We start from the raw sequence: 12,538 nt of genomic DNA on the forward strand, positions 1-12,538 counted from the left end.
AATTTAAAAAACCAAAATTTAAAAGGATGAGGTAAATAGAAGTTTGTGTGATTTCTTCCCTTACCCTGAGGTCCACTACCTCACTTTGGAGACCATTGATGGGTTTCAACTGGGGGACTCCTAAGGCCTCTTCTAACTCTGAACTTTAAGTAAATCTAAATAATAAACCCCCAGTGATTCACTCTGAAAGTGTGCTTGGTCTAGAGCAAATCAAGCAGCCCCTTTCAGAAACCAAAAGCAAATACATTCTGCAGTTGACAGAAGCCAGACGGTCTTCGGGAGCTAATCGTGGGTCCTCTTTAAGGTCATGGTTCCCAAATCAGTCACAATATTCTTAGACTGTGCTATAGCCCTATGAATCTAAGTGTCAGGGGTGGGGCTCAGGAGTTTGCGTTACAGTAATGTCTTAGTAGGCGATCTTAGTGCAGTTAGTAAGACATTAGTGTCGCAAGTGGAAACCACAGCATGCTTTTCTTCTGAGAAGCAGGATCCAGGAAGGAAGAAGCAGCCAAGTGATGTACTGGGAAGGATATTGGAATACATCTTTCCAGGTCATTAGATATTGATTGAACTCATTTATTTGGTAATAGTTGCTTTGATTCTATTTTATGGATATTCCGTAATTTATCCAACAATTCCTTGATTGTTATACGTTGAGGTTGTTTCTTATTTTGTGTTTTCTTGGTTGTTTCTTATTTTGTTTTTTTTCTCCATTACAAAAACTGCTTCAATAAACATTCTTTGGGATTTTTATTAAACATCCATATTTAAAATAAAAATAAGGAATTTAACAATATCCATATTTATTGGTGATTTTATTTCTATGGAATAGATTCTTGGAAGTGAAATAAAAAAGTTGGATCAAAAAGTGTGAACATTCTGCATTTTAATAGATGCTGTCAAATTATTCCCACCTTGGTCATAGTATTCTTTACTGCCACCTACGGTCTAACCAGCAGTGGATGTTAACTTTCTTAATTTTTTGCCAATTTGATAGACAAAAAGATGACATTTTATTGTTGGTCGAATTTGCATTTCCTTGACTACTAATGAGGTTGAGTTTCTTTTCATTTATTCATTTCTTCTGTTAATTTCTTGTTCACATCTTTTAAAGATTATTCCATTCGTTGTCTTTTTCTAAATCAAGGTGTTTGTATGTTTATATGTTAGGAATATTGCCCCTTTAACAGCAACAAGGGGCAAATATTATGCAAATATTATCTCCCACTCTATAGTTTATCTTTTATCATTCTTTTTATAAACAGAATTGAAGCAGCTGAATCATAAGTTTTATATACATATGTATTTTTTATAGAGATACAGTGTTCATATAACATCACATTAGTTTCAGGTATACAACATAGTGATTCTGTATTTGTATATATTGTGGAACGATCACCACAATAAATCTAGCTAACATCCATCACCGTACGTAGTTACCATTTTTTTTCTTTTGATGAGAACTTTTAAGATCTGCTCTCTTAGTCCTATCTTTCCTTTTGGTGCTATTCTCCTAGCAAAATTTCGCTGCTTTTAAAGACGCTTAATAATGATACATTCAACACTTTAGATTTAAATTTAAGTTGCATTATCATTTTTACATGAGGCTAATTACAAGACAGAGGAGTAAATGCATTCCAGTCAAGAGCTAGGAGACCAAGGTGGAGTCTGACCTCTATTATTGCAAGATTTTTGGAAATCACAGTAGGTAAATTGAGGGAAACATGGTACAGAGTGTACCATTGCTCTTTAGTGCTTGGAATGATAATGTCATATTAAATAATACATGCTTATTGCATACTTAATGCAGCTTATTGAACAAGTTGTTCCATAGATGCCCAGGGCCAGAAAACAAAGTAATATCTTATTGATGTTACCAGAGTTGAGTATGTTAATAATATTTTAATAGTTTATTCATCAATGAGAGTAGGATAAACATCCTAAAAGGTATGCAGAGAAAAATTCACAAAAAATAATATGTCCCTATGAAGACAATAATGTTTATTGTCCATATGAAAAAATGACCTAAAGCACTCATAATTTTGATAAATGTAAATTAACATGAAGATACTATTTTAGCTATCCACATGATATTGCTTAAACATAGAGTTGAAGGTTTGAAAATCAGGTATTTCTGTAGTGAAAATGTAGATTTCTACAACCTTTCTGGTTAGCATTAAAATGCTTACATTCTCTGACCCAGAGATGTAAAATTCAGGAGTTTATTCTGAAGAAATAACTAGAGATGGACACAAAAATATTATCTTCCAAATATTCCCCGTAGTCTTATTCGTACTATCAAAAAATTAAAATAACTTAAATCTGCAATAGGAGATTTACTAAATAAATTATAATGATTCTTATTAAAGAATACTATGTCTGTTAAATGTCATCATTATTCATTCATTCATTTATTTTTTCATTAGTTATTGAGCGTCTACTGTGTGCAGAGCATCATGATGGCAGCTGGCGTTATAAAAGCAAATACGTATCACTCCTGGCCATCATAACATGTATATTATAATTTTAGAAGAAATGCACAGAATATTGTTAAAAAAGAGGTTACAAAATATTTTGTGTAATATCATAATGTTACAAAAGAGAACACTCATAGAAGTATAGAGAAAGGTTGGAAAGAGTACATTAAATGTTCATAGTGATTAGTCTGGGTCTTGAGGGTTTTTTTCTTTGTGTTTCTACATTTTCCAAATGTTTTATAGTGAACATACATGCATTATTTTATAAAGTAATTAACACTACTGTGATAGTATCAATTAACTATAAGTTTGACAGTATAAATTAACCTTAGGTGACATAAGTATAGGTTTCTTTGTGTGTGTAGCAGGGGTGTTCTTTTTCATTTGGTCTTTAAAACTCTTGTATTGCCTTCGACATCAATCATTTAGTAAAAGAAGCTCTTCTAAGCTTTCCCTAAAGTTCACTTATCTGCCAGGTGGTTTCAAACTTTGAAATGACTCCAGCCTGGAGGTCTGTCTTAGTCCGCTTGGGCTGCCATAACAAAATACCATAGACTGGGTAGTTTAAACAACAAATTTATTTCTCACAGTTCTGGAGGCTGGAAGTCCAAGATTAGGGTGCCACCATGGTTGGGTTCTGGTGAGGACCCTCTTCCTGGCTTGTTGACAGCCTTCTTCTCCCTGAGATCTCACATGGCAGAGAGAGAAAGAGGTAATGCTCACTCTCTGTTGTTTAGGGCTTTGACATATGAATTTTGGGGTCACACAACTCAGTCCATAGCAAAGTCTAAGCACAGTAAAGGGACACAGACAGCAGAAGCTCAGAGGAGGCAAGGGAAAGGCTTGTGGGCTTGGATGCATGTCCATATGAGGCTAGATGAAAAGGACTACAGCTCTTGAGTCTGAAATGGGAAAGGTTGAGAGATTGATTATAAGGACTTTTAAAACCATGGAGGACAAATTTCTGGGATAGGACATCTGTTTAAGCTAGAAGGAAGCAATACTTAAATGGGAAATTGAAGAGATACCCCCATCCAGTTGGTAATAAATGTATGGACATGTTTCCCTAAAATGTGGAATGGTTGAAAGTAGTTAAAAGGAGCCTGACCTCAAGGGAACCAGGGACCCAGATGGCCTACCCAAGAAGAAGGGCCTCAGGCAATACTTGGGTTTAGCTCTTGGCTCCCCCATGGCCTACCCACAATGCCTTCTGCATTTGACAATATAGAAGGAGGTACAAGTGCACAAGATCTGAGGTATTTTTAGCTAAATTTGCTCAGACGGACTTCTGTCCTCTATTTTTCCCCAAATGGGAGAGATTAAAAGAGGGCCGTCTCCAGCTTAGCAAAGAGAAGGCTGAGGGAAAATATTATTGGGGTTGGTTGGGAGGGTGCGAGGGGAAAGGCTATAGGCAATATATGCCTGATTGGATTTGATTAGGTTTCAGCTTTATTAGTAAGTGAGACAATTAAATTACCTCAAAATTATTTGAGTCTTATCACTGAAAGCTTTTTGTGTTTTCCTAATTTGTTGGTTTATATTCGTCTAGTACATCACCAATGAAATTAGGATATTTATGAGAAAATTAAATATAAAACGTCTATGTCCCAAATTTGTAGATTCTGGTAAATGTTTTTGCTTTTAGACATGACCTGAGGTACAGCTCTTAGAAGAAATTCATACTGTCCTCCCAGTCACTTATTACTGGTTACTAATTAATCAGGATGAAACTGGACTAGGTGGCCAGTGCGTCAGATTATCCTATTCAGCAGTATTATGGAGAATAAAAAACAAAAAAGGCACCTATGCTGATTCCAGAAATTTTATACACACATATACCCCCACATACAGATATGTCCACACAATTACCACCATTAAGCTAAGAAGAATGAAGAGGATCTATAGTTTTGATCATGGAACAAGCTCCATAGTATACTGTTAGATGAAAAAAAGGAAGTTTCTAAAGAGTGGAATAGAAGCACCTCATTTTTGTAAAGTATGTGTTAATATATATGCATAAATTTAAAATGTGGAATAATCAACAATATATTAACCATATCATCTTTGTTTATTAATTTTTGTTGTGTCTGACTTCTTATAATGGCATGTATTTCTTATCCTACCAGAAAAGTGAAAAAAAATAAGAATTATTTTCAAAAGTTTCAATTGGTGGGGAAAATCCTTTTGTTTGGGGGACCTTGCACAGAGAGATAAGTATTTCCTTCTTTGCTTTTTTTAACTTCCGGTTGACGCATTCCCTCCAGCATTCTCTCCCTCTGGGTCCCAACCTTTATCCAGGGAATGAGAATGAGAAATTCAGAAAGTCAAGAGTTCTAGAAATCATCTTAAGCCCAGGACCAATATCTGGAGGCACCTCCTTTGTTTACCAAATGAACAATGGATGTGACTTTATCCATATGCGACAGAGCTGATGAGAGGGCCTCTGTCCTTGCCTTTGGAGGACCCGGTTAGCATCTCCACAGCTAACTTTGTCCTTGTTGCTCATTTGACTGTGGCCTCTTAGGCGTCCCCTCCCACCTGGCTTTCCTGGTGACTGGGGTGAAGTCAGGCACCTACAGGGACATGAACAGTGTGTGAGGTTTCCTCTTGCCCATCTTCTGAGTCTTCTTACTTAGAATAATGGCAGCCACAGTTGCATGGGGTCTCCTGCGGAGGAACTGAGCCCTTTTCTCTTCCACCCTATAGCCAGCCTCCGAGAAGTAAGGCCCCTCATTGACTTGGAGTTGCAAGTAGTCAAGAAAGCACTAGCTCACCTGCCAACTGTGCCTGGGTTTCTTTGAAAATGACATCCTATGCATTCAAGAGACCTCTTTTCTCTTGCTTCTTCATTTGTTGGTTAAGGACAGGGGACTAAGAAATGTGCCCTGCCTTAGTGTGTGAGGAAATGGACTCTCCAACTTCCGTGGGTTTTGTCTGCAATGTTTTTGACACAAAACTCATTTCAATTAATTATTTCTAAAAATTCATAGAATTTTTAAGAAAAGATGGTTGGTTGGGGTGGGTATGGAGAAATCCTGGTATAACTGTGTTGCAAAGACTTGTTGAGGAAAGGTTAATTTGTGGGACTTTAGATAAGAAGGTGTAGGCTGGAGCAGCTTTGTTCTCAGAGGGTAAAGTTATGAAAAACTGATGGGGTGGCCTGAACTTACAGCAGGGCCCTGGAAGCCTCTTCCCAATCGACTGTTTTCTGTGGGTGGTGTTTGGAAGTACTTTTGCTTGATAAGCGCAGTTTCCTTTAATGGCCAGTTGAATCTGAATTCTTAGGCATTTTGCTGACTTTTAAAAAGAGATAAGAGGTAAACTTCGTTAAGAAGTCTCATTTTAGTGGTGTATAGGATTACACTTTGAAAGCATATTTAAATTGAGATCTAAAATGCTGGCATGTTCAATATATATTTTTTTATGCATTGATTATGGAAAGATTCTGTCCATCTGCTTGGAAGTGCAGATGACAAAGCAGGATGGTATCTATTTCAACGCTTTATCAGGATTCTGTTTGTGTTGGGCTTGTGCAGCACTGGGTTTTGGTATTAGCAATGAGTCTTTTGTTTCCTGAGATTTCTTAATGCTTGGTGTGCTTATGTCAATACAGGGAATGGATATTCACTTTCCAGATCTATTCACTCCTGGCTAGGAATTTACAAAGTCACATTTTACAAGTGTATGCACTAGGCATTAATGATTTGTTGAACATGCTGGGTGTGCACTCATCTCAGGGCCTTTAGACTTGCTATTCTCTTGGCCTGAGATATCCGTAGGTTCCACTTCTTCACTTCAGATCTTTACTCACATGTCACTTTCTCAATGAGCCCCATCCCAGTGCAGTCTATCCCTCCACTTATTATTATCTAATTATTTGGTTCCTCATATCTCCTTGCACTAAAAGACAAGTACCATGAGGGCTGAGATCCTTGTCTGTTTGGTTCACTGCTGTATCCCTAGGGCTTGGTACAGTGCCTGGCACAAACAGGTTATTATTAATTGAATGACAATAATTAATTGAAGTGATAAAATTGTGCATGTATGTCACTTTTATTTGGGCATAATTTGTCTGCTTGTAAATAATCCAGACCCCGATGGGAACTGTATCAAGGGACATGGATATGAAGATTGAACACCTGTGAGCCTAAGCATATGTGGAGATGTGAAATGGGAAGGGATCCTCAGGCCTGCTATGAGAGGTGCGGAGTATCACTGTGGTCAGGAGCCTCTTCTCTCCTGCTGCCCCTGCATGTGTCCGGGATCATTGCTGCAGAGTGGACCAGTCATCCCAAGGACCCCCTGATACCCACCGTGGACCCCTGAAATCAGTCTTTTCTGCCAAGACTTGACCCCCTTGCTCTGTTCACACTGCCAGGGTCATTTGTGCTGGGAAGTTTGAGAGTAGCGCCTGTATTTTCTGATTCTTGACCCCCAATTTGAAAAGCCAAATCCTGTACATTCCTTGAGCTCACCTACTGGGTGAGTCTCCACGACTAATTTCATGTTTCATTCCTCCCAGCAGGCAGGAGTCTGTCTGAGCATGGTTGCTATGATATCTAACTTTTGCTACCCTCTAATTATATCTTAGTGGTTTTGGGTAGGAAGCAGGCACTTAGGAACATCTGAGATTTTCTGAGGTTGAGCCTATCACGTTTGAGGCTCATTGGCAGTCACTAAAGATACTGTCTGGTTGTGATGTCTCTTCTGTCTCGTTCAACATTCTCAGCCAGCCTGAAATTTCTGGTCATCTTTCCGGACTGTGGCATAATCCCTGGAAAGTCTCTTTAAAATGAAAGTGGGTAACACATCTACCCCGGGAGTGCTCGTTGGCATGGACTCTCCACTGGAGTGGCTAGTGGAGAAGCAGATAGATCCCTGATAGCATGGGCACCAGGATGGTGCGTTTTGATGGAGGTGGGAGGGTAGAGCCTGGGACCTGGGGCATTGACTGGAGATGGCAGACATGAGCGAATGGCACTGGAAGAGGCCATGACTATGAGGGAACTTGATGTATGGGAAGAAGGGAGATCAGAAGAGAAATGAGAGAGCATGAAAAGAGAGGCATGTGGCACCAGAAAGAATGCTCAAGGTTTTTTTTTTTTTTTTTTTTTAAGATTTTATTTTTTTCCTTTTTCTCCCCAAAGCCCTCTGGTACATAGTTGTATATTCTTCGTTGTGGGTCCTTCTAGTTGTGGCATGTGGGACGCTGCCTCAGCGTGGTTTGATGAGCTGTGCCATGTCCGCGCCCAGGATTCGAACCAACGAAACACTGGGCCACCTGCAGCAGAGCGCGCGAACTTAACCACTCGGCCACAGGGCCTGCCCCCAAGAACCCTCAAGGTTTTGTGCTGGGATTTTCTACAACCTGACCTGCAAGATAATATGTACTTTTTTCTCTTTAAATGGAGAAGTATGCATAAATCATAATCTTAGAAGATTCCTGAGTTGTGAGAATTGGTCCAACATGCTTTGGGTTCATAATCCTATTTATCTCCTTTCTTTTTCTAGATAATAATTGGTTTGGGCTTGCAAAGAAATTGACACAAGTCTTCTTATTTCCCCCATGTCTTCTTTCATGCGAGTTGAGTGTTGAACACAGAGCTGTGCCTAGGAATTGTCGAACCTAGACAAGAAAGCAGATAGGTCAGCTTTGGGGTAATTCTGATGCTGTCAGTGTCTGGAGGCTTCCTGTATTTAGAATGCATGTGTAACATCATCTTTTCTCCCTCAATCCCCACGCTCACTCATTTTGTAGACTCCGAAGTCATTATGGCTTTATGGAGAGGTTGGTGCAGGGCAGAGGAGACAGGGCTCACTCTACTGGGTCATGAGTTCTGGGCACAATGCTGACCCCATCACAGACTCTGCTGACCTATAAAACATGTTGTTAATCTTCTTACTGTCTGTCTTACAAGATCTGGGAGGAAAAATGAGGTAATGTCTACTTAGACCTTTGAGCTTCTCGGAAGAGCAGCCTTCTACGGTAATATGATTTCCTAATGCATTTGTTTGTGTTGTAATGGAGTATAATTTCATTTACCTAAAGTTCTTCAGATACCTCTAGAATATCTGACGGTCTTGTGCAGGGGAAGCAATCTGGCTCTGAGAGTGAGAACTGGGCCTAGTCTAAGACCTATCCTCAAAGGGTACTCAGCCACGTGAGCCAGCTCTAAGTTTATGAGGTGAAGGAAAGGAAGCTGGGAGAGGAAGGAATGGCAGCTAGAGTTGGTGGTGATCGGGAAAGACAGCTGTAATTATCTTAGAGGGTTTATATCATACTTTTAAATCATGTTGTTTTACTGAAGATCAATATCTCAATATATTGTAAAATATATATGTTTATTTTAATTTAGCAATATTACAGATTGGATGACTCATCTGCAGTATTGATCCTGCCATACATCTCTGTATTGATAGACTCTTTAAGGCTCTTTAACCTAGTCCCCTTCAAGATTGACTTTATTATGTTCTTGGGCCACAACCTGGCTGTCTAATAATTTGTTTCTGACTCTGATACCAGCAGTTCCAGACAAAGACTAACGAATTTATACATTCATTTGTAAAATACCTAGTAGGTTACTAAATAATGTTTTATCTTTGTTCTGTAGTTAAAGGAATAAGTAAGTCTTTTTTATTGAAATAGTCATGAACAGTATAATTTTTTGTATAGCCTTTTTAGCAGTATTACAATTGGTTTTCTAGTCAGTCCTAAAAAGAGGAGTTATAACAAAAGGATAAACAGTGGGGGAAGTATATATATGTGTCTTCTTCTCTGACATACAATAAGGATGTCAACTTAGGTTACAGTTATTGTTATTGGACACTTTTGTTGTGGAATTTTCTAGAAGCCATTGGTTCTTTGGCATTTCCAACCCAGCATTTCAAAAAAAAGGTCAGCCTTCTGTAAAGGAATTTTGACTAACTATTGAGTTAACCAGGAAAGAAAACAGTAAGTCTTTTCTTCCAGAGAGGTGACTATATACACTTTTTAATAGCAACATATTTGTATTTTTAGAGCAGTGGTACTAATCATATCCCTTTTTCTGAAGGGAGGAAAAGTGTTACAACTTTCATTTGCTAAGTTATGGAATATAGTGCAGAGAGAACATATCTTGTCACCCAAAATGTAGCATGAAAAAATAAATTCCCACAAAATTGTGTGTCGCATGCCAGGACATATGAAAAAAGTCAGTATTTGTCTCTCAGATTAAGAACATCTTATATAAGGAGATGATGTAGAAATACCATGGAACTGCTCTTTAGACCAAACTAATCTTTTACTAAAAAGTTATCACTCAGAAATGCAGTTCATATCAAGTTAGGTTGCGGGTAATCTTAATAAAATCCCATTTTTGTTGGAGGATGTGGTTGCAAGGACATGGCCACCAGTTGACTCTTGAGCTGGACCCAGGCAATCGGAGGCTTCTCACCCCTCTCCTGTCCTTGGGATCTACATTCTTCCCACCATTCCCACAGCAGGAACCATTTTCAAGGACTTGAAAGAGTACTGTGCTGTTGAGAGCACTTGGAAGGTAGACATGACTGAACCCCATTAAGGCCTGTACATAAACTCTTAAGATTCTGACGAGTGGTGCCAGAGATCTGCTCGTCTTGTGGCCACCCATGACAAGCCTCGGGTGTATGTTCCTTTGCTTATTAAAACCGCCCCCTGCCAGTCTGGAGCGGTTGTCTCTGCCTTCGGTCTCCCCTCGCCTTCCATGGATGGGGGCCTGCTTCGGATTTCACCCAGGGAAGCTCCTGAGGAGGCAAACCAACAATTTTTGATTGCTGATAATTTAGTAAAATTGGATGAGTGTTTCTGAATGTCAAACGTGTTGTGCAATTTTATATCCTCATGTAAAACTTCATGATGAATTTATGAATTTCTGCAATTGTGTATGCATAGAGCTAAGGCATACTTTTAAAAAAAGATTGAAAAATGCACTCTTTGTATTGATCTGTTGCACATTAAATTGTGATGTTTTATTTGAATTTGTTTCAGAATCGAAGCAAACGCTTGGAGAGGGTCCATGTGGTTATTGGACACAAATCGTGTGACCTGGATTCTCTCATTTCTGCCTTCTCGTATGCTTACTTTCTGGACAAGGTGAGGACAAAGAAGATTATGCTTTGTATATTTGAATTATGATGTAACTTTTAAGAACAAGCATTTTTTGGAAAAAAGGAACCTATTAATTTAGTTTTTCATGTTCTGTTTTATTGTTGCAGAGAATAAAGTATTATCATCCACTAATCAACATTTATTGAGCGCCTACTGTATGTTAGGCTTTGTTCTAGTTACTTCTTACCGACTTTCTTCATAAAACATTATTTCAGTAAGATTTGTGTTTTGAAATTAAAAATTAAAAATTTGTATAATAGATGATTACTTTTATGGGAATTCAGAGAACTAACAAAAGCAAGGGTCAGAATTTCTTATTTTCCTTTATCATCCTTCTTCGATAGTCCTGCCCTTGGGAGTAGAAAAATGCGTGCATAATACCCACGGGGACAATATATGAAGGACAGAGTGTATTGGCGGGAATTTTCGGTAGCAGAGGTATTGCATGTCACATCTGTGTTCTGTTTTTGCCTTTTGATCATGGCTTTGTGCAGCAAGGTCATCTCAGTTAGTGATAATCTCCCTCGAGTGAGAATCTTTCTCCTCTGTGAAGTCTATAACACGCCTGTAGAGGTGGAAAAGACCTATCAATAAATTGTTTTAAAATTTTCATTCCATAAAATTCATCAGCCCATGATAATGCGTCACCTTAAAGCCTAGAAAAGTACATTATGTGTGTTTCAGTGCTATTTCCAATTTCACACAATTTTTAATTTTCCGCAGTCTGATTTGTTTTATTCCAATTTTGTTTGGATCCTTGGCTCTGAGAGTATGCATAGCTGATCTAGAGCGATTTAAATTCACACAAAACCCAGTCTTCCAGAATAAGCTGTGGGTGGCAAGAATGGCTTTAAGGCGGCAGCTGACAAAAACACTGGGTAAAATATTCTGATCTCTACATAGGGCTTTATGTCGAATTTATCTTAAAATTTGTTGAACTTTACAAGGGAGATTGGTGTGAGGAGATAAATGTGCCTGTACCACGACATGCATATTAAATACTAATTTTATTTACTGGAGTTTTTGACTCCTAAAATGTTGCTTGTCTCCAGAATGTAAGAGTTGACTGAACCAAACTGGTTTTTAGACTGATGCTGACATGCACTCTCAAGGAAATTATATAATAATAATACCACCACCACCGCTAACTACAATGTCTTGAACGAATATAATAACATGCAATAAAAAGACTAGGAAAAGTAGTTGTGATAAATAAAACAAATAGATAAAAATAAAGAGGTGTGTGGCTTCTCTTCTCCTTCTCCTAAGGCTCGCTGCTAAGCACGGAGACAAATATGGAATTACTGAAGGGTCAGATACTGGGAATTTATTATATTTCTGTACCTTCCTCTTAGTTTACTGGGTTTCACCCCCCTACCAAAGGTCTGAGTCTGTGTTTTAATTTTTCCTGAGAACCTGGCTATTCCCTCTCAGAGTATTAATACATGGGATAATTACAGATCTTTGCAGCTTCCCACGTATGACGCCATTGAAACACTTTCCTCTCTGGTAGAGAAGACCCATTCTACACATGGGGAAAACTGAGGCTCAGAAAGGAAAATGGCTTTCTCAAAATCACACAGCAGAAGCTGGGGCTAGAACCTAGTTCTGACTCCAACTTCAGATTAGATCCTGCCAGCATAGGCTCAGGCCACATAACTCTTGACTCAAGTTTCAATATCAGGAATTAGATATAACTCTATCAATTAATTAGGAAAAATAACTTGCTATACATAAGTTGCTGATGATTGTTACACAATTGTGATTCAGTATTAGCTTGACAGGTGGGAGAAAAACCACTTCGTTGGAATAGCTCTATGTGTTGTATACAATAGCATGTGTGTGCGTGCGTGTGAGTGAGATTCATTTATTCCACTCAACAAATATCTACTAAACGTCTACTATGTCCCAGCCTGTTTTATGTGCTGGGAAACAT

General features: G+C 38.5%; 1 protein-coding gene across 4 annotated transcripts in view; it reads left to right on the forward strand.

The window, feature by feature from the left end:
• The window catches only part of PRUNE2 (prune homolog 2 with BCH domain), a 242,365-nt gene that overhangs the window by 38,385 nt on the left and 191,442 nt on the right, over window positions 1-12,538 (forward strand). For all 4 annotated transcript variants that reach the window (XM_046664560.1, XM_046664561.1, XM_046664559.1 and 1 more), the window contains exon 2: window positions 10,483-10,587. In XM_046664560.1, the coding sequence (XP_046520516.1) occupies window positions 10,483-10,587 (105 nt within the window). The remainder of the gene's footprint in view (window positions 1-10,482; window positions 10,588-12,538) is intronic.

The sequence above is a fragment of the Equus quagga genome, chromosome 6 (assembly GCF_021613505.1).
Source record: "Equus quagga isolate Etosha38 chromosome 6, UCLA_HA_Equagga_1.0, whole genome shotgun sequence".
In the NCBI taxonomy this organism is placed as follows: domain Eukaryota; kingdom Metazoa; phylum Chordata; class Mammalia; order Perissodactyla; family Equidae; genus Equus; species Equus quagga.